We start from the raw sequence: 26,640 nt of genomic DNA, 5'->3' as shown, positions 1-26,640 counted from the left end.
AAAAAAAAAAAAAACATGTATATATTTGCCTGAAACATTTTTGTTTGCCGGTCTCAATTTTCAAGATGTTCGACTGGATGGATTAAATCATCTTGTGTGAGTGTATGTATACGCTTTTTCAAAATTTAATATTTAAATTTAAATAGAGACGCATAAAAACCTCTATTAATAATTGCATTTTGTATATGTAATTTCAATTTAATTAAATGTATATTTACTTTAAAAAGTATTCATATGGTTTTTGGACCTTGTAAATTTTTTTCGATTAAATGAATTCTTAGTCTTGCGTTTTTACACGTTTGTACTTATCAGAAATGAATGTAATATTGATAAAAATTAGAGAGAATTTAAAGCGCCTCACGCGTTACGAGAGGTTTTTTGTTCTAAAGAAGATACGAATAATTTAGTCTCAATTTAAATAGTTTATGCTTATTATTCGATATACATACGGAGAAGAATCTCATTCGTCTAAGGCCACAATAATTTGAAATGCGCCATTGCCGCTCGATGTCACGGGCTTGTAGCCGAGGTGCGGCTACAGAAATAGCCCGTGACTCAATATTTAGGCAGCGTCGATTTGCTGCAGCACGCTTTCGTTACGGAGTCGTCCCTTAAGTCGGCATGGTGGTATCAGCAACAGGAAATTTACCATCGACACATACAGCTAGGCCGCAGCCGATATTATATAAACAATACAGATATATTTATGTTAGTACGGATTAAGCAAGTTAAACTAACAAGGTAAATTTATTTTATACACATAGGCATTTCAAGAAATTGGAAGACTTACGGTACAATTTTTTAGACGAATATAGAGTCTGGTTTAATCATATTTCCTTTAAAAGGTTCCTTTTTTAAAATTGGAAGATGAGAAAAACATAGGAAAAATAATCCTTTACAGTAGTAATTTATTTCTATTTCAATATTTAACGAATAATTAAAGAATAATTATCATTCTTTTTGTAACCGACATAGTCATATAACAATCATCGTTCAAATCATTTTCCAAATAAAATTCTTTTCTTTAATAATTCCATGAAATTGATTTTTTTAGAACAACTTTTAGATCGCGAAAAACACAAAAATAATTCATATAATTAAACAAGTAAAGTAAATAATATAGATAATGCAAAAAGAGATTTTTTATTTGTACCTTTCTCTCTTTCTCTTTCTCTTTCGTGAATATTATCAAAATTAGCTAGAATTCGTGGTGCTCGGTTCGAGAGAAAGGCATAAAGACACAAGTAAAATATTATTTGAGAATTAAGTATAAATAGTATTAAGTATTAATAATTTGAAATTAATCTATGCACCATTAATGCGACGTCAGACACAAGTAAAATATTATTTGAGAATTAAGTATATTTAATAATTTAAAATTAATCTATGCACCATTAATGCTAACATTAGATTCAGATAAAGGTGGCCAGATTTGAATAAAAATTTATTGAAGTCTCCAAGTGTTCGTTATCATAACATAAGTTTATGACAATGTGTGTGATCGTGCGCGTGTATAAACTTATCGGTATTGTTCGTTATTTCACACAAGTCCAATCGCGATAGGTGTAAGTATAATCGCGCATTATAGTGCATGATTTCTATATACATTTAATGTATGCACTATACATATTATCTATCGTGAAGATATGTACATTACGTAAGATATATAATAATATACCTCACATATGCGTTATATGTAAGATATACATATAATGTACATATATTATATGACATATGTAATGTACACATGTACTCACTTTTCATAAGGATTGTCCCCTTCATCGTCTCCGAACCACGCTCAGGTTTTAATATTAAACGCCATGTCAAGCAAACGCAAAGTAAACGCAATCATCTTTAACTTTGTACTCTGCATCTTTCGTTTCTATAACTAAAACGTTATTTGGTATTGCAATGGTATTAAAAATAAGATAATAAAGTTTTTTACATTCATAATGTACATTCCTCCATACCCCCTGGGTATAGTTGTACGTGTCGTATCAACAAAAAACACGCTGCTTTTTTTATGCTAGATGTGTTACTAATGTTGCGATTATGCTTGAAACGCAATTCTTGACGCAGTAAGTAAACGGTTAAATGCCTGTGATTATACGACAGATGAAAAAACAATTTGGGCGGTATGGCCCATGATATGAATGAATGAATGAATGGATGGATGGATGGATGAAGAAAATGATCCTAAAATTTATAAAGTTTCTATGTACACACGTAGATTCGGCGCGAATTTAACAAAGAAGTACAGTCACTTTCACACGAAGAAGATATCCCATTGTAAAGTATCTCTATTGAGATGGGCTTATTAGCGAGGATTCTCTTGTATAAAACCGTCTCTCTTATGCTAATTCTCAGAAGACGTCTTACTGGATATTGCATTCGTTCCACACACAGAGAGCTTCGTGCGATTCGACCCGGCCGGATATCGTCACTAGAGTGACAGTGTCCTTTTACGTACTGTCATCAGCCTCTCCACGGCGGAACGATGGACCTCACGCGACTTTCATGTATATGGTACGTTCCCGTATCTTGCAATGCATAAGTTCCTTGAGCGCTCGCTGTGCCTCGCTGGGCGACGAGAAGGCCACGCGCGCATCTCCCGTCGGCATGCCTCTCTCGTTGTAGCGGCGAATCACATTTTCTCGTTTCACGTCAAAGTCGCCAAAAAATTCGATGATCTCGTTGATGTCTGCCTTGAACGGAACATTCTCCAATGACAGCACGCAGCCAGGTTTACCAAAACCTTCGACATAATCCATAGAGGGTGGATGGCGGCCCATAATGTGACGCGGCATACCCATTAGACCGGCAGGCGGGCAACGAGGTCCGAAGCCGGTGTTACCGAAGCGCAGCATATGGCCCATTGGGCCGGAAAAGCGCGGCGGTCTCTGGTGCTGCTCCTGCATCGGGAAATGCTGCTGTTGCGTTTGCTGTTGCGCCTCCATCATGCCGAGAGTTTCGAGCATTTTAACGCGCGGCACCAACTCGATAGTGGGTATGTTTTTACCAAGCGGTAGACCATTCTTGGCGATTGCGCGTTCCGCCTTCTCGGCCGAGTCGAACTCGCAGAAGCATTCGCCGGCCGGTTTGCCCTGCTGATTGAGCATCATATGAATGCAGAGCGGTACAATGCCGATATCTGAGTAAAAGTCAAAAATGTCGCGATCGATTGTCTGGAATGGCAAACCACGCATGAGAATACAATCCGTTTGGTTCATGCTCGCTTGCTCGTGCTCGCGCTTCGCCTGCGCAAACTTCTCCTCGCTTATCGCGGTCGCAGTTACTTGCTTGTTACCGATCTTGAGCGACGTACTCAGCGATGACTTGGCGTCCTCGAGCCGCGCAAATTGCACGTAAGCCATATACTGGGTAGTACCGGTCTCCTTGCTATTGGTAATAAAGAGATCGTTGATCTTCCAGTCGTGGAACAGCTTGGCTATGTCCATTTCCTTGGTGAAGGATGGCAAATCAGTCAGCAGGATGCACATAGAGTTTCTAACGTCGCCATCGGTGCCATCTTCCCTACTCTCAGGCGAGTAAGAATTCACTGCTTTATCGAAGATACTCTCGTCCAAATCGAGTACCTCTACCTCGGAACCTCGCACGTATCTCGTCGTGCTCAGCGCGAGTTCTTTGCCTTCGGCCTTGCCGAACTTGACATACGCGATACCTACGCGATTACCGTGGTTATCGTTGATTATCTTCATTCCCTCCTTCCTGATGTAGGTACCATGGAACGCGTGGCGTAGATCCGCGTACGTCGCGCTCAACGGCATATTGCGCACTTCCACACAATGACCTCCACCGCTGCCGTTCTTATTCTCGTTGGAGAATCTCGAATTGCCGGACTTTCTGCCGGACGTTGGTCGATCGTTGTCGTAGTTGCCAAAGTTAGAGGCACCGGCTTGAAACGCGTGTGGATTGCGACGGCCCTCGAGCTCTTGCACTTTGTTCAGGAAGAGCTGATTGTTCGGCCTGGAGCCGCGGTAATTGCCAGTAGTGCCGTATTCCTGACCACCGAATTGATTCGATCGGCCGGAGAATCGCCCCCCGGTTTGGTCCATTCTACCCTGCTCGTTCTGACTCCAGGGTTCCTTCGGATTCCGAGTTCCGAGACCGCCCAAACTGCTGGGTAGACTGGTGGCGGTGTTTAGATTCTGCGATAAAGACGTCATGCCGACCGTGTGCCCTGCGAGCGTCTGAATGTGCGGTTGCATGAGATTGCCAACGGCGCCGTTAAGACCGTTTATAGAAAATTGTCCAGGTTGCAGCATCGACTGCTGACCCATCACGGGTGTGCCAAAACTGGCCATGGCTGAACGCTGAGTCTCCGAGTCCTGGGATAGAGCAGCGACGCCAGCTCCTAAGATACTCGGTGCCAACAGAGCTGCCTGCATCTGCGTTTGTGGCGGAACTTCCCATATGCCATTCTCGAGTGGTTTTTTCGACGCAGCCGTCGATGCCTTGTCCTTGTTGAACTGGCCAACGCACACGACCTCGCTGTTGTCATCCTCGTTAGTATCCTTACGTCTGTCGTTCGTCGAGTTCCTCTTCGAATCGCGATCGCGCGATCTCGTGCGATCGCGCGATCTGGACCGGTCCCGGCGACGGCGCCGGTCTCGTCTGTCACGTTCTCGGTCTCGCGATCTACTGCGATCCCGTCGTCGTCGGTCTCTCCCGCGATCCCGATCCCGGCGATCTCGGTCACGGTCACGGTCGCGCGACCGTGAGCGGTCTCGCGATCTCGATCGATCGCGTCTGTCCTTCCGATCCTTGCTGGACTCGCTATCATTGTCCTTGTCTCTCTTGTCCGTCGGTGAACCGGGCTGTTTGCCGGGAACCACGGTAGGCGGTACCGCCACTGGCGCGGTTTGCATGATGCATTGCAAACTTAAAGTCTGCTGTCGAGCGGCCTCAATTACCTTTTGCATTTCAGTGCGTGAGCTCAATAACAGCTTGATCTTCATCTCCTTGATCTTGCCGCCATCGTTCATCATTGCCTGGCGCGCATCTTCGTCGGTGCTACAATAATGAAACAACAACATGTCTGTGAGACATATTCTCTTTTAAAAAATTGCAGATGTCTTAATTAATTTTCATGTTACTGTATTTTAAAATTGTACGCGAAAAGAATTCACCCTATCATTTGGCAGATATATATCATATGTCATACGTAGACGTTTAGGCTCGGTATACTCCGATATACACTGCCAGTACTGAAAATCTATATAGTATACGTAACGTGAATTATATAGATTTTCAGTACTGACACGGTGGAAATCGGAACACACATAGCCTTAGTCTTGTCTTATGTGTTGGATAATTTTAAATTCTTTTAGACGATGCGCGAAAATTGAAAGATAATTATTACATTATATTATTGTGATTAACGAGATAATGCGACAATTGGTAATTAATTTTCTACTTTATACATCATATTTATATCGTCGATAAGTCGTCACAAGTTTTTAACTACGTAATACGTTTCCATAGTAATAACCCACGATTAAGGATCGAATAATCAGCGATAAAATCAGTTGCAAGTTAAGCGGAAAAACTTATTATCTTTTATTAGAAATTATTCATAAATTGCTAAATAACCGTTGTAATCGAGTTTTAGCCATACATAAATGATATGTAAGCTCTTAACACATATAAAATTCATTCCAATAAGGATTTACGATTGTAAATTTATGATTTTATATATATAGTCGTAGCAATAATCACATAAAGCTAGTGCTCAAAGTATTATGTTTATGTACGCATACATACATGTTAAACAAATAACGAATAGAAAATAAGATGCAAATGTATTTATTGTGTTGGCACATTCCTTTTTTATACGGAAATTCATATAATAGTAGTTACCTGAATGCGATAAACGCATCTCCCAACTCGCCGCCGACAATATGGACTCCTCCCTCCGGGATACTTAGACCTCTGAAAAACTGGCGTATATCCAATGCATTGGCAGACCATGCCAGATTTTGCAGCCTGATTATGACGCTCATTTTCAAAGATTGTTCGACGCTTGTATCTGCAACCGAACCGAGAGGCAACGAAATTAAGCGGTGGAGAGAAGAAACTTCTTCGCTGGATCTATGTCGCGATAATCAAATCGTTCGCTGTTGGCGAATTAATTGATTGTCGAGGATATTTAGTAAATATTTTCGGTATACGTATTCTTATATAAAAAAAGAAAGTTTTTTTTTTTTTCAGAAAAAAATACCTTTATTTATTTTTACATTACATTGTAATACTGCGTATCTCTTCTTTGTATTATAGAATTTAATAAAATTAGTCACATTTTATTATATAAGAATTATTCGTCGGTTAATTTTTTATTTACTCTCACACATTATAATATATGTATATACTTATCACGTTAGAATGTGATTGTTATATTTACTTTTCATTATTTCTTTCACCTTTTGACCATCTTTCGTTTCTACCTCTTTCACGTTTTTTTTGCCTTGTTTCGAGATGAATCGAGATTGACTCTTTTAAGCTTTTCTTTCCTTTTGATTGTTGCTTTATTTCAACTTCAAATCAAAGAGATATTTTAGATTAAAAGAAGAAAAACTTTTTATTTCTCATTTCTTTTCTATCTTTCGACGAAAACTATTCTAACGGATTACAATAAATTCACGAACAGAAGCCACTCCAATTAATTTGTCCTAGTACATTTCTTCTTATATCATTTCGATAAATTAGATTCCGAGAAATAATCAAGAGAAAATAAATGACCGATAAGTTCCAATATTTAGTCGAAATATATACCTAGATGTTTATTTAGACAGTGTATGGCGATACATATATCCTTGCCTTTTATTTTAGCTGATTAGGTAATTATAATTATATTAAAGGAATTGATTAGATATATTTTTATCTTTTAATGGATACTTTAACTCTCATAACAAATTAATTTTCGTCATAGTTCCTAATATTTGCGACATTTTAATCATTAACTGTCAAAAGTTTGAATCAATTAAGATGAGCAAATGCCAACACGGTACAAGGTCTTAATGGTGCTTAATAATATTTTTATGTGTATCTTACAATTTTCAGTTCAAGCAATGCGCGCCGCATAAAGTTTATAAATGTATGTCTCTCATGTTCATGCATACATATCGCTGTTACAACTTTCGCAGTATTTCAAGATAGCAAATAAACTTTCTCTCTACGCTGAAGCGATTAAAGCGAATGAAATTGTACAAACAAGACAGTGTATGACGAAGCATCTTCTTAATCGGGTAACGTACACATGTCGATATCTGCTTTTGAAAATAATTATTGCTTCATTTATTTATTATGTACAGAAATCAACATAAGGATATTATTGCAAATATTTTATCTTAATCTTTTTGTTATTTACATTTAACGATTTATGTGTTGAACCAGAAAGATTACAGAAAAATAGGTACGTGATCAAATCGGGTAATTAGATTTATTGCATAAGAGGTGTTCGGATATTTTCACGAAAAGCATGCATTTTAAATATTTTTATCATACGCGAAATAAATAAATATTTAAATTACTTATCACGGTTGACAATTTTACATCTCGATGAAAAATCTTTTAAACATTTTAAATGTTAAAATATACATGATTCATACTTATTTCAATCTTTCTCGAAAAAGACAATTATCAAAAAATTTTATTTTAAATGTAATGAAAAACTGTCAATAATTCATTATAAGAAAAAGGTAAATTAATTTCAGTTTTATCATCAAAAAATAAGATTAAAATGACAAAGCTCGAATTTATGTACAAAAAGTGTTCTATCTTCAACTTTGAGTGCTCATATACTTGAAAAATGAAAAATATCTAAAAAAAAGTACCACATGTGTACGCATCTAACATCTTTATTATTACAACGAATTTCAGTGGCACCAAAGTTTTGGCAAAGGAATGTATATATTTCCAAGGCATACAAATCAACCACATGTTATGGACGTACCTCAACAATCGAATCATTGAGTTTAGTTTGCTTCTTTCTTTAGACAATCATAAATCCTTCAAACCCCCTCGAAAAAAAGCTAAAAAAATACATTTCGTCTGAAATGACAAACTTGATATAAACATTTTCACATCCAGTGTAATAAAATGTAAATATCAATCATCGAAAGAAAAATTGTTTTATAAGTATGTGATGGGTTAAGTGGGAATAATTTTTATTCACGATTTATAATATTTTTATTTGAGTGGGAAGTTATTTGGATAAATTAAAAAACAAGGGAAATTAATTTTATATATAAATGTAGATATTAGTTTTGGAATGAGAATTTAAATTCAAGTGTATTAAATGCTTAGACAGAAATGATAAAACATATTGATCGAAGTTTGCGAAGTTGATGAGTTGGGAATACTTTTAGGTCTGAATTAAATGTGGAGAAATTATTTGTGTTTATTATGAGTATATCATATTAGTTATTTAAGTGATGGATTAAGTGTAAATAAAACTTATGCGCATTTATAAATAAACGCAGTATTAATTTTATTTAGCAAACAGCAGTTCGATCTTTATTCCTAAAGATAAATATTTGACTACAGTTAACAATTGAATATTTAAATATTCAATCTAACGGATTATGTGGGACGGGAATAAACTTGCGTCATTTACAAAGACAGCAATTGGGAATATGGGGAAAGTAACTTTTCATCTCTCGAATTTTACTCTCGTGTTCTCCTCTGTTTTACTCTGTACGTGTATATTCAGAAGTCGTCGCGTTTCGGGAAATTAATTATAGTGATCGCCGTAACCGGGAATTTTCACGTCACAGAGATAGCAATCTCGGTTGATTCTTGACTCTTTGATGACCATATTTGCAATCGACATATTATTCATTCCACCGTTGCGAGGCTGTGTGATTATAACTAGCCACGACTCGATCATTAAAAAACAATATTCCGAGAGCTGAACACGATTCGACACAAAGTGACTGAAATTGCGACAAAATGACAAATACATTTTCACGCATATTAGAATAAATTAAAAACGAGCCACCGAATCATCATATCACAAAATTCGAAACGTTATGTAACTCATTTAAGAGCTTTTACGGCTGGTCCGAATGCAGACATACATAGAGATTTTTTCCGAAATAAATTCGGAATCGCAGAGAAAGAAATTGCCGACAACTCTTTGGATTAAATGACCGGCAAATCACTTCCTGTTGCTTTAAGGCACACAAAGTGCCAGACACGTGTCTGTTTCTGTCGAGCATGACGACGCAACGCCGCTCGTTCCATCTCTTCGGCTTCCATCTGCCATGAACTGCTGAATCCTTTCGTCGAGATCGAGAGAAAACGAGATCAATGATTGTGTTGTGCTTGGTCGAAACGCTCTACGTTCCTTCACGGATAAATGAATCGATTACGTCAAACGCATATTTAACGCTTCTTCCGGAATTATCCTATTACCGACAGCGGCTCCCTCGGGATGAAGAGAAAAATTATTAGCACACTTCGCATAGCATACTCCAAAAATTATTCGATCTTCATCAATCAGAGCTCTTAGGAGTATTTCGAAGTAATTAAAAGTGCTTATTGACGAAAATAAAAAACCAACTCGTATAGCGTCGAGTATATTAATTATTTGAATCAGTTGACACAGCGAAGACGAATGTATTATACGATCTAATCATCTACAATATTTCATCTACTTAATAATATGTTCTTTAAGTAGGTTTTAATTAAACAATGTAAGATAGCACAAGAAGATAGCACAGTGTTGCAAGGCTAGAATTCGAAAAATTACGGCAACATTGGTGCTATATAAAGGTAGATAAATATTCATTTTATATTAATGTTGTATTAAAATTCTTATTTGTTTATAAAAGGATTATTGTGTCATGTCATTTAATATTTAAATAATATCTTTTAGACAAATTTAATCAAATAAAGTAATAGACATAGTAGAAAATAATTAAAATGTTACATGACCAAAATTCGAATTTTTATTTTTAGTTTATTCGAAATTCACACAACACCGATAAAAATGATATTAATACGATAAATAGTTATTTACCTTAACATCGTATTTCTTTCATCTAATGTTGAAAAGTATTTAATTATAATATCTAGTAAAATAATAACTAATACGCACGATAAGTAATTTAGGAAACAGATTCATATCGATGACAGAATCGTGCAAAATTTGATTATCAAGCTTATTATATTTGTTAGAATTTCAATATGGCTATAATTACAGTGAAATAGCTTTATTGTTGTAGAGAATGACTTGAGGAAGATCTTTATATTTTTTAATTTTGCATTTGGCGCATGCAAAACATAAAAAAATATATTCGCAATATTTTGTACATTTAAAATTAAATTGAAAAATATTTGAAATATATATTGCAGAATATTTTATGATTTTCTGCTTTTATACAAGATCAGTAAACATTTCGTGATATGTTACATTTAACGATTCACGAAATTTAGAGCAGTCAATTGAGATGCAAGAATGCAAAGGAAATTCGAGGGTGGAAAATCAGATGTGGATGCGAGTTCTCGTGACTCCCGTCGAGCTTGAACACGATCGCTCGATTGAAAACTACGCAAACGTGTAAGTCAAAGTCTTCGAATTATCGGCTAATTAGGTGTAACAACAATCAATACGCAGTCGTCAGCTTTTGTTCAAAAATCCAAATCTGCAGCTGCATCAATGTATAATTGGAACGGTTTGGAACGGTTTGGAACGACCATAACATAGTGTACTCGTATCTCTGTTTCTCTTTCTCACCAACGATCACTCCTAGTCAATTAATATAGAAATGCCTTTAGATTTCCTTTCGTCGAACACACCAGGCCACAGGTACATATTGTTCATTCATGTGGTTCCGTTTATTATTATATAACAAAGGAAAAATATTGAAAAATTCCATCGGCTCTAGTTGCAAAATAAAGAGAAAAGGAAAAGGAATAGATCTCATTGTCAATTTGGCGATATATATATATATATATATATATATATATATAGATAGATAGTGTGTGTGCATATGACGTGCGTGTGAAACAAGAATCGAGAAAATCGGTCTACATCTGAAATATACCATGCGCAATTCGATTCCAAACGTTCGCAACGATGGAAGCAAGTCGATAAATCACGGCTGCACCAACGTACTTCAGTCATCCGTTGCCGCTTTCTTCCTGCGTTACATATATGTGTCGCAATTGATCTACATTAAGACCATATTAAAACAAAAGCGTATTTGCGATAATTGTTAGACATCAAATGTTATCCAAGTCGAAGATATTGATTTGACGGAACAGAAAAAACTGTTCTGTTACAAGTCAACTTTTTATTTTTACGTATTTCACCTTTTGGAGATGACAGTGGTGATAACAGGAATCCGGTAATAATTCAGTTTATTTTTTTATAATAATTTTATTTGATAAACGCGTAATACCGTGAAGTATCATAGAGATAAGCGTGCAGAACGAAAATTATAGAAAAGCTGTAGAGGTTCTATCGTATATTTTCATATATGCATATCTGCAAGATATTGTATTAATACGATTTGTGATGAAATTGTAATTTTGTCTTATTATTCGGATCATTTTATTAAACTGCGAAGATATTAATTTTTTTTGCTCTTTAAAACTTTGCATGTTTATAGTATTTTTCATGTTTAATTTTTAGTTTTGCATTTGTTAGATAAGTTTTAACGCCTTCATCAATGCGATACAAGCAACGAAAAGATCGCATGAATAATGATTCAATGGTCGTCGAACACCTCTAACGCACCGTACAGTTAAATGTAAATAAGAACAAATGATTCTCAGCTCTCATACAGCTACTAAATCATACAGCAAAACTGTATGTCGCGTAGAAAAGATTAAGGAAGAATTAAGTGCAGTGAATATTCCGATAGTTGTAACATTATTAATTTTGTTTTATTTTTTTGTTCTCGACTTAAATTTCAATATTTTTTAAATTAAAAAATATTTTAACGAGTTTTTATTAAAAGCATAATCAATTTTTTCTTATTAGCAAGTTGAAAAAAATATTAATTTTTATCATATTAATAAAATTTTCAAAGTTACACCTCAAATTTCATAATTCGAAAATATCAAAATTCTTGATATTTTTTATATTAAATGATCGTTGAAGGCGCGCGCTGCGTGCTAGTAATATAATATATCTTTTATTTTTTTTCCAAAAAAGAACATATATTAACTATTACTGCAATGACAAATCAAATCATAATCAAAACTTACCTTTCTTTCATTAATTAAAAAAATTATGTAATAAAGTTGTATGTATTTACATTAATATATATATATATATAGTTAAAAAATATATTCCAAGATATATAAAACTAAAAAAATGACATAAATCTTTACCTAGACTTTCGTTAAAAGAAGTTTAACAAAGATTAAAAAATAATGAATAAATGATAAAACATTGCACAAAGAATATTAATTTGTTTTTAAGGCTAATCTTAATCTGAAATAAAAGATAGTTTTGAAAATTTCCCTGATTTGTTTTCAGAAGAAATAAATTACGTTGTACAATTTCATCATTATTTTTTTATGAGATTAAATATGATTTTATTCTAAACGCAAAAAGATTTATATTGGTCTGCGCAACTTATTCAATTTATATTTAGTAATATGTCAAATTCGTAGATAAAATCAATGCATTTTATGTCTTATGGAGGACATATAGAGATATTGTGTAAATGCAGATCATATCATCTGTTTTGTTTAAATCAATGTTTTTTTTAAATTTCTTTATTATTTTTGCAAATTTGTGATTATAAATTACTTACCCTTGTATGTAAGATTCTAAGTATATTACCAAAATAAAATCATAATATAGAAAAAAAATATATATATAGAGATACACATATATAAATAGACGTTCACAGAGCTCTTGGAGATAGAATTATATATATATATAAACCTGCCTGTATAGTAGAATCACACTTTCCTCCAAAATTATGAACTAAATTGATTATGTAATTTAGCATTACCTTTTAGACTTTAGAAACTTCTTTCTTCTTTACACTGTCTCTCGTTCTCTCTCTTTCTTTCTCTTTCTCAGCTAAAACGTACGATGAAAGATAAGAGTTGATTGAGAACAAAGATGACCGAGCAGCAAACCACTCATCAGCGAAGAACAATGAAATGTAGAAGCAGAAAAGTAGTTAACTGCACCATATCATTGTGCAAAATCCACCGAAGAGGCCAAATCTGTCCTTGACACCTAACACACACACACCGAGTCGTCTAAAACCCTGCAACATACATCAAGGTCCCCCTCACTGTACCTAAACAATTTTACAATAAAATTATAAATTGCATTTGTATTCAACTTTTTTATTTTTGACAGTTATTATTCATCAAATTACAAATTTGAATTTCTTTCAAATGCATTCCTTTCAAATATAATTTATTAAAATGTTTTAATTTTTAACACTAGATGTTTTTATAATCGTTTTATATATACTTGATACAGTATTTAAAGAAAAATATGACAATTGTGAAATAGTGTGACACTTGCATTTCTTTCGATAAATATTTGTATTACATTAAACATTATCCTTCAAGTACATGTTATGATTAAAGTTCCAGATCTAATCTTAAAATGCAAACCTTATGTAATAGAGTTTATTTGAAAACAGAAAATTTAACAATGTTAATATAACAGAAATTAAATGAAAGGCTTGAAAAAATGCTAGAAATGACTTCTTTAGTATGAATATTTATTTCTTTTTGTGTGATACCCTTTTTAATTCTATTTTTCTTTTTACTTATTTTCTTCATTAAAAATAAATCAAAGTAATTTTTATCAAATTTATTGATGCATTATTAGTTATTGTAGTAACTGATTGATATTAGGAATAGTAAATAAATTATCAATTAAATATATCACAATTATTATTTTCTTATAGAAGCTCTTGTAAATTTTCAGATTTATTTTTCAATAATAATCGTAAAATCTTTTTCGAAAGTTTTCTCTCTTAGGTAATCGATTAGTTGTTCGAGCGTTTTCACGCGGCTTCTAAAGATACGCAAAATTTTTTTCTCCCACTTCATAATAAAGGGTTGAAGCATTATCAGCGGCTAATGTTCAAAGTATTACTCCATACCACTATCTCTCGCTTAGACACAAAAGACGAATATTTATCATACAATATTAACAATAAACAAATAAAACTTGATAAAACTTTTCGGCTTCAAGTATTTCATGACAGTTCCTATTTACGGATATATGCATCCTTCTACTAACACGTAATGCAAGCGTCTTTCGGCAAAAGAGCAAACCACCATATAGGGGATTGAGTAATAATGCACAGAATTGCATTCTGCGTCGATTCTGCGCATGGAGTGCGATAAAAAAATGTTACGAGGAAGAAAAGGAATTTTGAGAAACGTATAATATGTAAATAGAATGTTATCTCGGTCGCATTATCGCAATTTATCGTTGTGGCGTTGGGAAATGGGGGAGGAGGCCGAGAAATATCATAGAACGAAATATCGGCATGTGGCACGCCAGAATGTTGGACTCACCGAATTGCTACACAGAAGTGAAGTATTTCATGAAGAAGAACGCTGATTATAAACGACGACAACAATTTATGAACGCGACGAACGCCTGAATCGAGAGCCTGAGCCTCAACAAATTCGTGAGCAGTGGAAGAGCGTCGTAGAGCGTCGAAATGGCTGCCGTTGCCCGTTGCCGTGTCCGTGTGGTCAGTCGAGTGAACCCCGTGTAGATCATCGACTGTGGAAATACTAGATATAGGAATACTACTAGGGACTCTCACGCCGCGCCGCGCACCGCCCTGTGTAGGTTTCGAGTTTCGACACTGAGCGCGTCATCCGTTGCGTTACGAATTGACTTGACCAATCAAAACATCCCATTGTCGCCAAATAGAAACACTACCGTTTGTCGGTGGCGTGCATGCACTTTTACTGCGCTTTTAAATTTACGTACGTATTGTTTTGGCAACGAAATTTTTCAGATAAAAACGTTTTTCGACATGTAATAATTCTACACTTTGTGTATTATATTAGAATATAAAAGAATATTTCAAGTTTTAATTTGCACATACGTATATATGACACTTGATAGTATAAGGTTAAGGTAAAAATGTTTGTTTTGGCGGAATTGAAAGATACTGTTAGGATACCACCAAGTAGCTTTAAATACAAATTGAACGACGTGATTGCTGACGAATTAAACAGAAAACTTGCTAATAAAGTAAGTTATTTTTTTTTTTTTTTAGTAAAGATGAGATGATTAGTAAAGATAAACTCATTGTTATCGAGAAATTATTGTACATATTGTTATTACAGGTGTATAAGGATGTAGGTTTGTGCATCACATTGCACGATATTACAAAGATCGAAGAGTCATACATTTTTCCAGGAGACGGAGCTTCTCATACAAAAGTGACGTTCAGATTTATTGTATTTCGTCCATGGATGGAAGAAATATTAATAGGAAGGATTCGTAGCTGTAGTCCTGAGGGAGTACATGGTAACAGTTTAGTCATATCATTAATTTTTTATTATATATATGTTATTAATATTTATTTTTTTAGATTAAATATATGTAGCGTACATTCCCGAAAAACATTACCATTTACTTTCTATTTCTTTATTCACAATCTTTAATTCTTTAATCAACTTACAAAATTTAGGCATATATAAAATTAAGAATTGGAATTGAATCTGGGATCAGTTACAAGTCAATTATTTTCATATGAAGCTATGCGTCTCATTCGTCAGGTTATACATATTAATATTATTAATTAAAATATTAACATATTAATTTACGTTTCGTTTTGTCACAGTTACATTAGGATTTTTTGAAGACGTAGTCATACCACCTCATAAGTTACAACACCCATCACGCTTTGACCAAATGGAACAAGCGTGGGTTTGGATATACAAGACTGAAGAGGGAAAAACACATGATTTATTTATAGATGCAGGTGTCGTGTCTTATATGAATGCAATATTATTATTATATATATTAATCCAAAAATATAATCTCAAAATTAAAATATTAAATTTCAAGAGAAGTTTAATATTTTAATTTTGTGATTTATATTTTTGGATTGCAGAAGACATGGTACCTGCACCCATGTATAAATCGTATGTGTTTTTCAGGAGAAGTTATACGTTTTAGAGTAGTGAAGGAAATCTTTACGGAAGCACCTTTACCATCAACACTTAATGCAGCTCGAGATATAAATGAGCAACCAGAAGCCAATAACATTGCACCATATATTTTACATGTATGTTTACAAATTCTTAATGCTCTATTATTAATTCCATTTTCAGCAATATTAATGGGACAATATTTTATAGGGATCAATTGATGAACCTGGTCTAGGGGTACTTTCCTGGTGGGATAATACATAATTTATCACATACATTAATTCTAAGCAAACTAGAGGATACATTATTAAAAATACAGAAAAACCCTGGTCAATAAATTTTTATTTCACAGCACATTCCATTGTATTGTGTCATCATTAAACGTTGTATCTGTGAATAGTAATTTCACAGTATGACTCAGTTTTTCGATATAGCTTTGTCTGTGTAGATTTATGTTCAGTTTTGATTGATAACAGAATTATATAGTTATAGAATTATATAGGTATAGTTTGTACAATATATACAAAGGTATTATGTGCCAAACATATGACAACGCGTAGAAATAATCTTTGCATACAATTATTAGATTGCTTTGGAGAGAGAGATTATAATTTAATTTAACAAAACATTCCAGAGCTATTGCTATAATAATCACATAATCATCACACAGTTCTGACATTTATTTCAAAGATAAATTTTTTATGTATTTTTAGTACAAAAGCAACACAATAATATATTGTGCACACAATCGATGTTTCTTAAATTTCAGACTTTTCTCCAGACAATATATCTTGCTCATGTAAGTTATATCGTGCACATATGTATATATATATATATATATATATATATATATATATATATATATAATCCACAAAAAATGTTAGCGAAAAGTCTTGAATTAAAAAAATATTGATTGCTGATATATGTACATACGTTGTATTACGTTTTTAAAATTTGGTTTATATCTTAGATGACTAGCGCAACAATCGTAAATTAACATTCTTTGGCATTCGATTACTGTTGCCCTAATCAATAACTCAAACGTGTAGCGCTTGTATAAATTGATTAATATGATGCATTTAGTCATTAATAGCTTATCTATTCGATATATATGCCAATAAAAGATATAATACGACACATACTGACGTAATAATAAATTATTAAAATTATTATTCATTTGTGTTGAAATACGCGAAATATATCTAATTATGTATTACATTAATATATATACTTAGTTGGAAACCACAAAGAATACAGCTAGTAAAAAGTCTTAAATTTAGAAAACACTGATTGCACAGGGATATATGAATTAGATAATATACGGATGACGACGTTACTGTACGAGTGCTACAATTATAGGTCATGATTTTTTATCTATAATACACGTATTAAACAAATAACACGAATCATGTACTCATGAATAGATTGCCGGGGAGATAGTACAACTTGGAATGTTACCTTCTGTGTAATTGATATCTGCTAAATACTTTCTTTCAAGCAATGTGTGAAGTATGTTGCAACTATTAATTGTAAAGAATAGAACAGTGCACACTCGATAGACGCATTCCGGCGAAGACAGTAATCGGACAACAACAACATGTAAACGGTATGTGTTCCTACATAAATTCACTATCAAACTTCTTCGCGGCTGTTGCGTCCGTCAAATGCGCTTGATGCCGTAGTTTAAATGTATGTGAACCAATTAGAATTCATGTATGTACAATATAAATTTATCACAGTTCTAACTGTTGAGTCTCTTGCCATGTGTTTATTTGGACTTTCTCTCTATATTACTAGGAGGCAAAAAGAAGGACTCACTGATCTATCTCGCTTTTCTAATGCATTATCAATCCTTTCTAATGTACAATATTGAATTCTCTCTCATTTCTGTACATGATCATTACATGTATGAGTTTTCTTTTTGTTTTGTCTAATCGATACAAATACAATCGCAATAGTTCATACATGCCCGTAATATGATTACGTGACAGAATGAAAAAATACGAACGGAAGTGCTTGGGACGTTAATGTATTAAAAATGTCTATGCGTTACATTGAGGGCTAGTGTTCTCTTAGACCATTACGAGGAAAATGTAATATTATTTCATTATCTGGACGTCAGTTGTTTCTATCAGTTATACTGTCTTTCATTTGTCATTCAAAATATTGCTTTCTGCGAACTTCTCAGTTAAAATCTGTTTCTCGCAGTTTAATCCTTTCTGTTTGACACATATGTTTGCATATAAAGGAATTTTATTTATAAATATTAAATATTTATTCGATGATTAGGCAACGTGGTAGATGTTCACGTAAATAGTCAAACAGTTCTCGTGACGTTCCTGGACAATTGGTTAGTTCTAACTCGTGTAAGTGTCGAAGTTGTATCAGACTAGATAAACCACTACTTGTGAGCAATGGACAACCTATGTGAAAAATTTAATCTTATTTAATATATCGATCTAAATATCAAATATGCAATTAAGTTTACGTTTAAACTTGATTTGAATTTTTCTTGCGCGAATTAAATGTAGCAAAATTATGTATAATTAATGAAAATAATTATGTTGTACGTTGAGATATATTTTTCTTAGTTATTCTAAACTGATATTATATTTCATCTCACTTGACATTCACCTCTATATAGAGAGATTTCTTTTTTAAGCATGTATATATTTTTTTAAAGAAATTAATGGTTTTTGTTTCTCTATAGTGTGAATGTAGAAAATAAATTTTATACTGTATACTTTGTTACACAAAGTTTACAACATTTCATCGCACAAGAAAAGTTGCATAAAATAATTACGAAATAAATAATTGAATTGCTAATGCGATCTTCTTACCTGCCACGGATAACACTTGTAGAGATCTCATGACGCATAAGTGTTGAAGTCCAAAATCTCTAAGTTGCGAACACCATCTCAAGAATAAAGCACTCAACGAAACCATCGTGGAGATATAACCGACGCCGATATCAGTAATGTGTACGCACCTGTACAGTAATATGAAAAATATACGATGCAAAGAAACAAATACAAATACAAATAAATGCATAATCCTAAATTACACGATATATTAGCAACACAACAAGATGCGTACAGAGATTTATTACTGTTTATGACAAATCTCTTGGTTGAAAGTAATTACGAATCTAGCTATTTCAATAATTTTTTTTTACCTATCTAATGTGAGTTCTTCTAAATTGTTCAAATCACAGGCGATATATTCTAAGGCTGCATCTGTAATCCTTGAGCACCAGCTGAGATCTAAGGAACGAAGTCTTGGCAAGTTTTCCGCGATTAATTCAACACCGTCGTCTGTTACTTTACTGCATCCAGAGAGCGACAATACAGTCAGATTAGGCAAGGAATGCACTAAAACAGAAACGAATATATTAATTTAATATTTTAAAATTACACATACAGGTAAAATATATAGCTTTACTTTAAAATCATACAAAAGATACAAAGAACGTCTTTCGAATACAAATGTTGATATATACAATTATATTATATCTATTATGTTTGCCTTTCAGAATAGAAATTATATTTCAAAAATGCGTGCATAAATTTCATTATTAAATTTACGATAAAATTTAAAGCTGACTCTTTCTAAAGTGAAAATTTGATTTTACATTTATATTTTTCATTTTAATTATTTCGTAAATTTAACTAATGTAAACTAATTGTACGGTTCAAAAACACAAATATTTGAATTATAAAGTTTTATTATTAACATAATTCTCTCTTGCAATGTTTGATTTAAATAAAGTATAAAATGGTTATCTGCAAAGTACACACGCTCTTATTTTCTAGAACACTAACTATAATTTGAGTCTGAGCTATCGGTGACAGCTAAATAAAGCTATGTTCCTTAATTCTAAATTTAATCTCGAGCACGTATACGCCTGTCTTTATTTCTGTCTATTACTATTGCTACTGCTATACATTTAATTAACTTCGTTATTAATAAAACTAGAATTTAAAATTACCAAAAAGCTCTGTTTTTCGAAAATAATTTCATGTTTTGCGTGTGATTATAATTTACCCCTGATCATTACTTGAATTCCAACAAGGGATAAAATTTTTTCATTTTGTAACTTTTTTCTTAAGAATAAAGTTTCATTATTTCAATAAACGTAAATTTGTTTTTATTTTTAGAGCTAAAACTACTGCAATAACCAAATAATACATTTTTATCTTTTTTTATACATAATTCAAACTTTCTAAAACATGTCTCATATTAATACATACACACTCACATATATACATATATAATACAATGCATATAATACATATGTGTATAACATCAATAAGATGAAGAAAAAGAAATTGTAAACGAAACATTATCCTATCTTAAAATTGCCGTGTTACCTGCGTTGAAGCCTCTTTTCCCCAATGTTTAAAAATTCATATCTTCCAGAAAAATAAAGATATAGACTTCTTTCTGGGCTCATCTTAAAGATCAATTATGTGGCTGTTTTTTAAGAAGTCGTGATTTTATTTAAAAATGGCCAATTCAAAATGGCTGATTAAAACGTCATTTTTTTGAAAATTTATTTTTTTCAAAAATTGTTAAAATTTGTTTAATTAAAATGTAAATTATAAATTTAATTATAAATGTTATTGGAAGATGTATGGGATTTAATACGCAGAAGCGCGCGCTTGTTATGTACTAGTCGAAATAAAAAAAGAGTGATAACGACTCTCACCAATATTTACTACGCCATGATTTGTGAGCTCCCAGCAGGATTGCAGCTTCAGGATGCTGAGTGCGCTGCTTTGCTTTGCACTGAAGTAACCGAGCGCAGCGTCAGTAACGTGATAAGCTTGCAGAGAAAATTCGTAGAGGCTCGGCAACAGCTGAGCCACGGCGCCGACGGCCTCGTCGGCGACATTGATGCAATCCGACAGAGACAACGACACTATTCTGGGGGTAAGACATGCCCACAAGCCAGCCTCTGTTATCTCATTGCATCCGGCCAATTCAAGCTCGTACAAAGCCTAAAAATAATGGCATATCGAAAAAAATCGTTCGACAAGTTCTCAAAGCTCCCTTAACGAATTCTACAATTCTAGAATCTATTATTATTATTTATTTATCGGTATTTATTACACATAAATGCAAATTTGTACATAAAGTCAGGATAGCACTCCACAATAGCGCTCTAAATAAAACGGAAAATAAGCATATCGTCGAAAATTTACCTGTAAATGATCCAACAGAGTTTCGAGACCTCTGTCCGTTACCGCGCAGCACCGTAATGATAGAGAATGCACGTATCGTTGAGCCAATGGGAAACCGCGTGTTAATTCCGGAATATCTTCGTCGGTCGCACCTAGGAGAACTAACGAATCGAAGCCTCTTCTCACTAAAGAAGCGTAAAGTCGGGTACGCGCGTTCGGTTGCATAGCGCGAGCCTCGCGGCATCGCACCACCGGTACCAGTCCAGTCCAAAGACGCGGTCTTGCATACAAAACGTCTCTCCATCTCGTGCAAACCTGCAGTGCAATAACGACAATGCGATGTAGTTAAGCTAAACACACATTTAACTTTAAGATGAAACTACTCACAAAGATACTGTGTATCGTGATACAGCGATATTCTTTTAAGTGTATGTATATTTTGAAATAGAAAATTTCATTTTATTCGTCACACACCTGAGCCAATATTCTTCTTTCCGTAGCGTTAAAGTAGAGAAAAAATCGCCCTAGGAAATTGTCGTCTTGCATCAGCTGTTCCCACGTAGTCGGTGGTACGTAACCGCCGGTTCCTCCACTAGCGAGGGGAACCGCTATCTTCATCCTGTTTCTGGGTACTCTAGTTCTGCTCGGAGTGACGTTATTCAAACGTTCCTTATTATTGCCCGCTGGTACGTTGTTGATGGTGGTCTGCGTGGCACTCCGACTGGGCTTTTCGGGTGTCGCGTTTGCATTATTCGCGCTTTGCAAATTCATATAAGCAACGCTACCACTGCCGCCGCAGAAGACATTCGTCACACGTTCCATGACGCTGGTCTTACCGCTTCCTAAAAAATCAGTCAGGCCAGTTTTAACATTCTCCATTCTTCGCGTGTTAAAAAGATAGCAAGTTTGCAGCAAGGTTGCAAATAAACAGTAATTGAAACAACGAGCGGAAAAGGAAACGAGAGATTTTGGAGCCGTGAATGGAATTTTATTACGAGAATATGCAAAGCTAAAGAATTTGTGAAAATAAAAATTTATAAAATTAAAGCAGAAAAATCAAAGGAATAGAAGAGCAAGAACAACATTTGTTGGATTTGAAAAGGAAAATTTCTACATATTGGATTTTAGAGAAATTAAGAATTTTTAAAAATATCTTATATTTCATCTATTAATACTATTAATACTATTTGCGCGAAACATTAAGAGTTTATTGAATTGAAAAAAATTAAAAAGCCATAAAATTTTAAAAGGTCGTAAAAAGAAGGATCTATATGAAATTTAGACGGCAAAAAAGGTGTAAGATGACAAAAAAGGCACATTAAGCAATTGCGAACATTTAAATAATTGAATGATTCTTCAAGGATATACTTTGTTTGAAGAAATTCAGTTATTTAAATATTTGCAATTGCAATTGCTTAATGTTAATGCTTTTTGACATCTTACGTAATATTATAAATTCCATATGGATCTTTCTTTTTACAATTTTTTAAATTTTATGGCTTTTGCTTGGTACAGTTTTGTTGCGAAATATGATATAAAATTCATCAGTCGAAGAGAACTTTCCGCTTTTATGAATCGATATCATTAGCGTAATTATTAGCATAATTATTCTACGTAAATTTTTCTACGTTAAATCTGCGAAAAATCTGGCATGACAGAGCTCACTCAAAGCTCCTGGCTGTTCTTGTTTTCTTTCCGAGCTATATGTTCTGTTTGGCTCGTGGTATACCGCTATTTCCTGTCACCATTTATCTTGCAAATTATTTTTATTTTTAGCAACTGCATTCTCTCTGAATTATTTTGTACGAATGGCGATAAAATCAATTATGACTAACAAGTAGATTTAGTTAGATCAATATTTAATTTTAAATTAAATTGAGCTAACTATATTTATGAGATTTTCGTACGTATTTTTAGTATGCATTTTTGCTATTTGCATTCTGTATTTGTAATTCTCTGATTAATTATTTAAGAAAGCAAAACGCCATTTCGCTTCTGTAACATAATAACGTATGTTAGTAACGCGAGTAACTTGACAAATTTCTGACTGATACTATAAACGATAAAGTTATACTTTGGCCCGATGGTTAAATATTTCAGGCTCAAAATATGATAGATATACATCTACGTACGACGTAGAGAAAACAAAAGAAATTAAATAAAACTTAATTATTAAATACACGAATTCAATTTTAAAGCAAGTATTTAATCATATTTTTTCGAATCAATAATTAAAGTGATTAAAATAATTGTTTGGTTCTTTAAGTCAGCATTCACGGTACCTACTTATATATGTATGTATATGCGTGTACGATAGCCATAGAAACCCTCTAAGGTTCGTGCCTTTTGTTACTTCGAAATTCTCTAGCTAGTTATGATTCCTCTAATTACGATTTTGCCATCACAGGCCTAATGTCTGCCGGTCATAGATATTGAATATTTCCTGTTTGCGCATCTTCAACCGTAAACGCGTTCAACGCGTTTTTAAACATCAAAGATAACGATCAATCACGGCCCCGAAATTACAGCGCGGCGCGCGTTTAATAAGGATAGAATCAATGTGTGAATCAGATTAAGGCGTTTAACTTTGAACCACGTACGTTTTTATTCGATTCTGAAATCTGACTGTATTTAGAGAGAATTTCCTCATCAAATGAGAAAGTAAAAGAGAACCGTGCGATTACCGTGAAGCGCGCGATCTAAACGGCCGAGTAAATATAATGGTTCGAAAAATGTGTTTCATTATACTCGAGTTAGTAATATCGCCGCTATTTTTGCGTGCATGAGGACGTGTACTATCGATTCCATTGCAGTTAAGATTGCGACGACGAAAGTCACGTAGCGGTGCTGCTTAATAAGTTATGGAAAAAAAATATATCGCGTGTAGCAAGGTTTTGCGAGTTTTGTTACCGCGTTCGTAATAAACACGTCGCTCAAGCGACATTACCGATAGATAAAAAAAAAAGGAGACAACAAAGAAATGAGAGATTAGTTTTCGCAGAGATCGATTCTACATCGCGATTACGTAACAACAGCCCAAACCAAAGGGGGTTCCGAGACGCGCTGAGCGAGAAAAATCGCGGGATCGGCGTCGGCATTGTCGGCATTGCAACCCTCCGCCACACACTATAGCTTTTTATTTTTCCTCACCGTTCAAGCGGAAGATAAACTTGACATCGATTCGTGAAGGAGATATCTCTTCCTATATCCCTGTGCGAAAAAGAAAATCAAAGCTAATGCGGATTTAACGTCCGGAGCGTACGACGCGTTACGCATGTTACGCACGCTACTATGAGCTACCTACGTGTAGGAGGTGGCGGTAGAAAAAGGCAAGGGAAGCATAGAACGGATATAGAATAGAATTAATGGACGGATAAAGAGGAAATTTAATTTAAGTTTCATCACTGACCATGATGTTTTGACGTCCGTAATCCCAGGCCGTTGATTCGTTTGGTCAGTTCGGCGCTGGCACGCTCGACGACGCCCTGCGCCGATATCGAAGACATGATATCTCGACGAGGCACTCGATCCGTCTCGTTCCGCACTTGTCTTTCGGCGTTTGCGCTTCGTAGTCAAGAGTAATACGATACGATCTGCGGATGACGGGGTCGCGTCATATTCGACCCGATGATAGCAGGATATGGTAGGTGGCGAGTCTCCCTCGCGACCGACGCCGACGCGAATGAGGACGCCGTGCGCCGGCGGCGGCGGCGGCGGCGGTGGCGGCTCACGGCACTCGTCGTCGTCGCGACACGCTCTTAGGGGCTCAGGGCTCACAGGGGGATGATAGCGCACACGAAGATATGATGGCAGCGCGCGCGAGCGCGCGCGCGCGCGCCCGTTCGCCCGCGCGAGATTCTTTCTCGCACTGCTACTGGCTTATACTTTCTCTTCTATATTTCTCAATCTCTCATCGCGCCACATCGCGCGTCATAGCGATGATGATTCTACGATTTCACCTCAGTCTCGGAAAAAAAAGTGAAAGGGAGGACCAAAGCACACAAGTTACCCGAGAATCAATAATCGCGATCGGCGCGGGATAATCCGCCACGTAATTCTTCGGGGTATCCGACGCACGGTTGACGGTCAACGATGTTGAGCTACTTCGTATCAGCGATATTCGTGTCGTCGTGCACATATGTACGTTTCTGTCTGTCTGTCACTGTTTACATGTCAACGGGCATGGCAAAAGCAAAACTCGAGCGCGCTGCCTGCTACCGTTGCAGCGGTACACGTATAAGGGTGGTTTGCGCGAGACTGAATCGATATTCGCGTAGCTGAACTTGTCCGGTTGCCTCTTCCCCACCCCCACTTATCGGCTGCCTTCCTGGCGCGTGTGCCAGCTACTTACGCCTCTGCTGCTGATGGCGAACCGCTTCAACGGAATCGTGCGCCTATATACAATAATGCAATATCGCACTTGCCGCGGTTACGGTCTTTCGGGTTTCTCGTTAATCAGGAATTGAGTGTTATATTTTTAACACATTTTTGTACGATATAAAGATTATGACAACGTATGTATATTTTATATATATATATATATATATATACACACACACTCATACATATATACATACATGTACGTAGAATATTACATATAAAAGAGTTAAAACTGAATTTTTCGATATGATTAAAAATTTTCGTTTGACGCAATAATTTTTCCAGTAGAATATAGCTTCTTTTTTAATTTATCGATTTTCTATTTTTCTAGGCTTTAAATACTTCATTTATTAACAATAAGATCTCTTAAATGCTTTAGTTATTTAGTTTTTAATTTTTTCAATGATTCAAAATAATTTTTTTATCTTTTCAATGATTTAAAATCTTTAAATTTTTTCAATGATTCTACATCTTTTTTTATTTTTTCAGTGATTGAAAATGTCAACAACAATCTTTCCCTTTAATCTCTTCAGTACGACGCATGTCCGCCGCGTAGTTTATTATTACTTGATGATTGAGACAATTCTTATGGTTGTAGACTTTAGTTTTTAGTCGACGACCGGTTATATACATATATGCCTTTCGTGGCTGTCAACTTTCGACGATCGTCGACTGAAGGGATTAAGATCTAGCATTTAGTTACATCGCCAAAATAATATCGGTAAAATAGTACAGATAATATGTGTAAACCAAGATATTCAGCCACTGATCGAGACTTTTGAGACACCTTATATCCGTCGGTGACGTTCGAACGACGTCAATAGCTAATGTTTACCTTCTTGCAAGATTGCATTATTGAATGCAATTCACCCACGTATCGTATAAAGTGTAAACGACAATTTTCTTTTCAAGGAGGTAAGGAATCGCGATATAACGTGGCAAA

At 34.6% G+C, this 26,640-nt stretch overlaps 3 protein-coding genes and 1 long non-coding RNA gene across 6 annotated transcripts; 2 read left to right on the top strand and 2 right to left on the bottom strand.

Moving 5' to 3' along the window:
- Nucleotides 1–1,427: 1,427 nt before the first annotated feature.
- On the bottom strand, nucleotides 1,428–13,036 carry LOC105459385. Of its 2 annotated transcripts, none has more exons than XM_011705347.1 (3): nucleotides 12,996–13,036; nucleotides 5,881–6,049; nucleotides 1,428–5,034 (listed from the first exon to the last, which is right to left on the bottom strand). In XM_011705347.1, exons 2-3 carry the CDS (start codon nucleotides 6,021–6,023, stop codon nucleotides 2,505–2,507), a joined length of 2,673 nt encoding a protein of 890 aa, XP_011703649.1. In that variant the 5' UTR covers nucleotides 6,024–6,049; nucleotides 12,996–13,036; the 3' UTR covers nucleotides 1,428–2,504. The 2 variants fall into 2 exon arrangements, with proteins under 2 accessions (XP_011703649.1, XP_011703648.1); XM_011705346.1 differs by lacking the exon at nucleotides 12,996–13,036 and adding an exon at nucleotides 6,422–9,856.
- On the bottom strand, nucleotides 12,738–25,559 carry LOC105459388 (F-box/LRR-repeat protein 16). 2 transcript variants are annotated; one of them, XM_011705349.1, is made up of 8 exons: nucleotides 24,727–25,041; nucleotides 21,792–22,159; nucleotides 21,339–21,632; nucleotides 20,843–21,134; nucleotides 19,310–19,505; nucleotides 18,975–19,123; nucleotides 14,536–14,749; nucleotides 12,738–13,259 (listed from the first exon to the last, which is right to left on the bottom strand). In XM_011705349.1, the coding sequence occupies exons 1-8, from the start codon at nucleotides 24,821–24,823 to the stop codon at nucleotides 13,229–13,231; spliced, it is 1,641 nt and encodes a 546-aa protein (XP_011703651.1). In that variant the 5' UTR covers nucleotides 24,824–25,041; the 3' UTR covers nucleotides 12,738–13,228. The 2 variants fall into 2 exon arrangements, with proteins under 2 accessions (XP_011703651.1, XP_011703653.1); XM_011705351.1 differs by lacking the exons at nucleotides 12,738–13,259; nucleotides 14,536–14,749 and adding an exon at nucleotides 17,747–18,557 and having other exon boundaries at nucleotides 24,727–25,559.
- LOC105459386 (DNA-directed RNA polymerase III subunit RPC8) lies at nucleotides 14,869–16,490 on the top strand. Its single transcript, XM_011705348.1, has 5 exons — nucleotides 14,869–15,229; nucleotides 15,325–15,508; nucleotides 15,825–15,965; nucleotides 16,144–16,271; nucleotides 16,345–16,490. The coding sequence occupies exons 1-5, from the start codon at nucleotides 15,119–15,121 to the stop codon at nucleotides 16,396–16,398; spliced, it is 618 nt and encodes a 205-aa protein (XP_011703650.1). The 5' UTR covers nucleotides 14,869–15,118; the 3' UTR covers nucleotides 16,399–16,490.
- Nucleotides 18,411–19,441, top strand: LOC105459387. The gene is made up of 3 exons (XR_975677.1): nucleotides 18,411–18,500; nucleotides 18,997–19,270; nucleotides 19,349–19,441. It is a non-coding gene; the product is annotated as an uncharacterized LOC105459387 (long non-coding RNA).
- Nucleotides 25,560–26,640: the final 1,081 nt, after the last annotated feature.

Source organism: Wasmannia auropunctata, unplaced genomic scaffold (genome assembly GCF_000956235.1).
Source record: "Wasmannia auropunctata unplaced genomic scaffold, wasmannia.A_1.0 LD334196.1, whole genome shotgun sequence".
NCBI classification, from domain to species: domain Eukaryota; kingdom Metazoa; phylum Arthropoda; class Insecta; order Hymenoptera; family Formicidae; genus Wasmannia; species Wasmannia auropunctata.
This window is presented reverse-complemented; position numbering and strand designations above follow the sequence as displayed.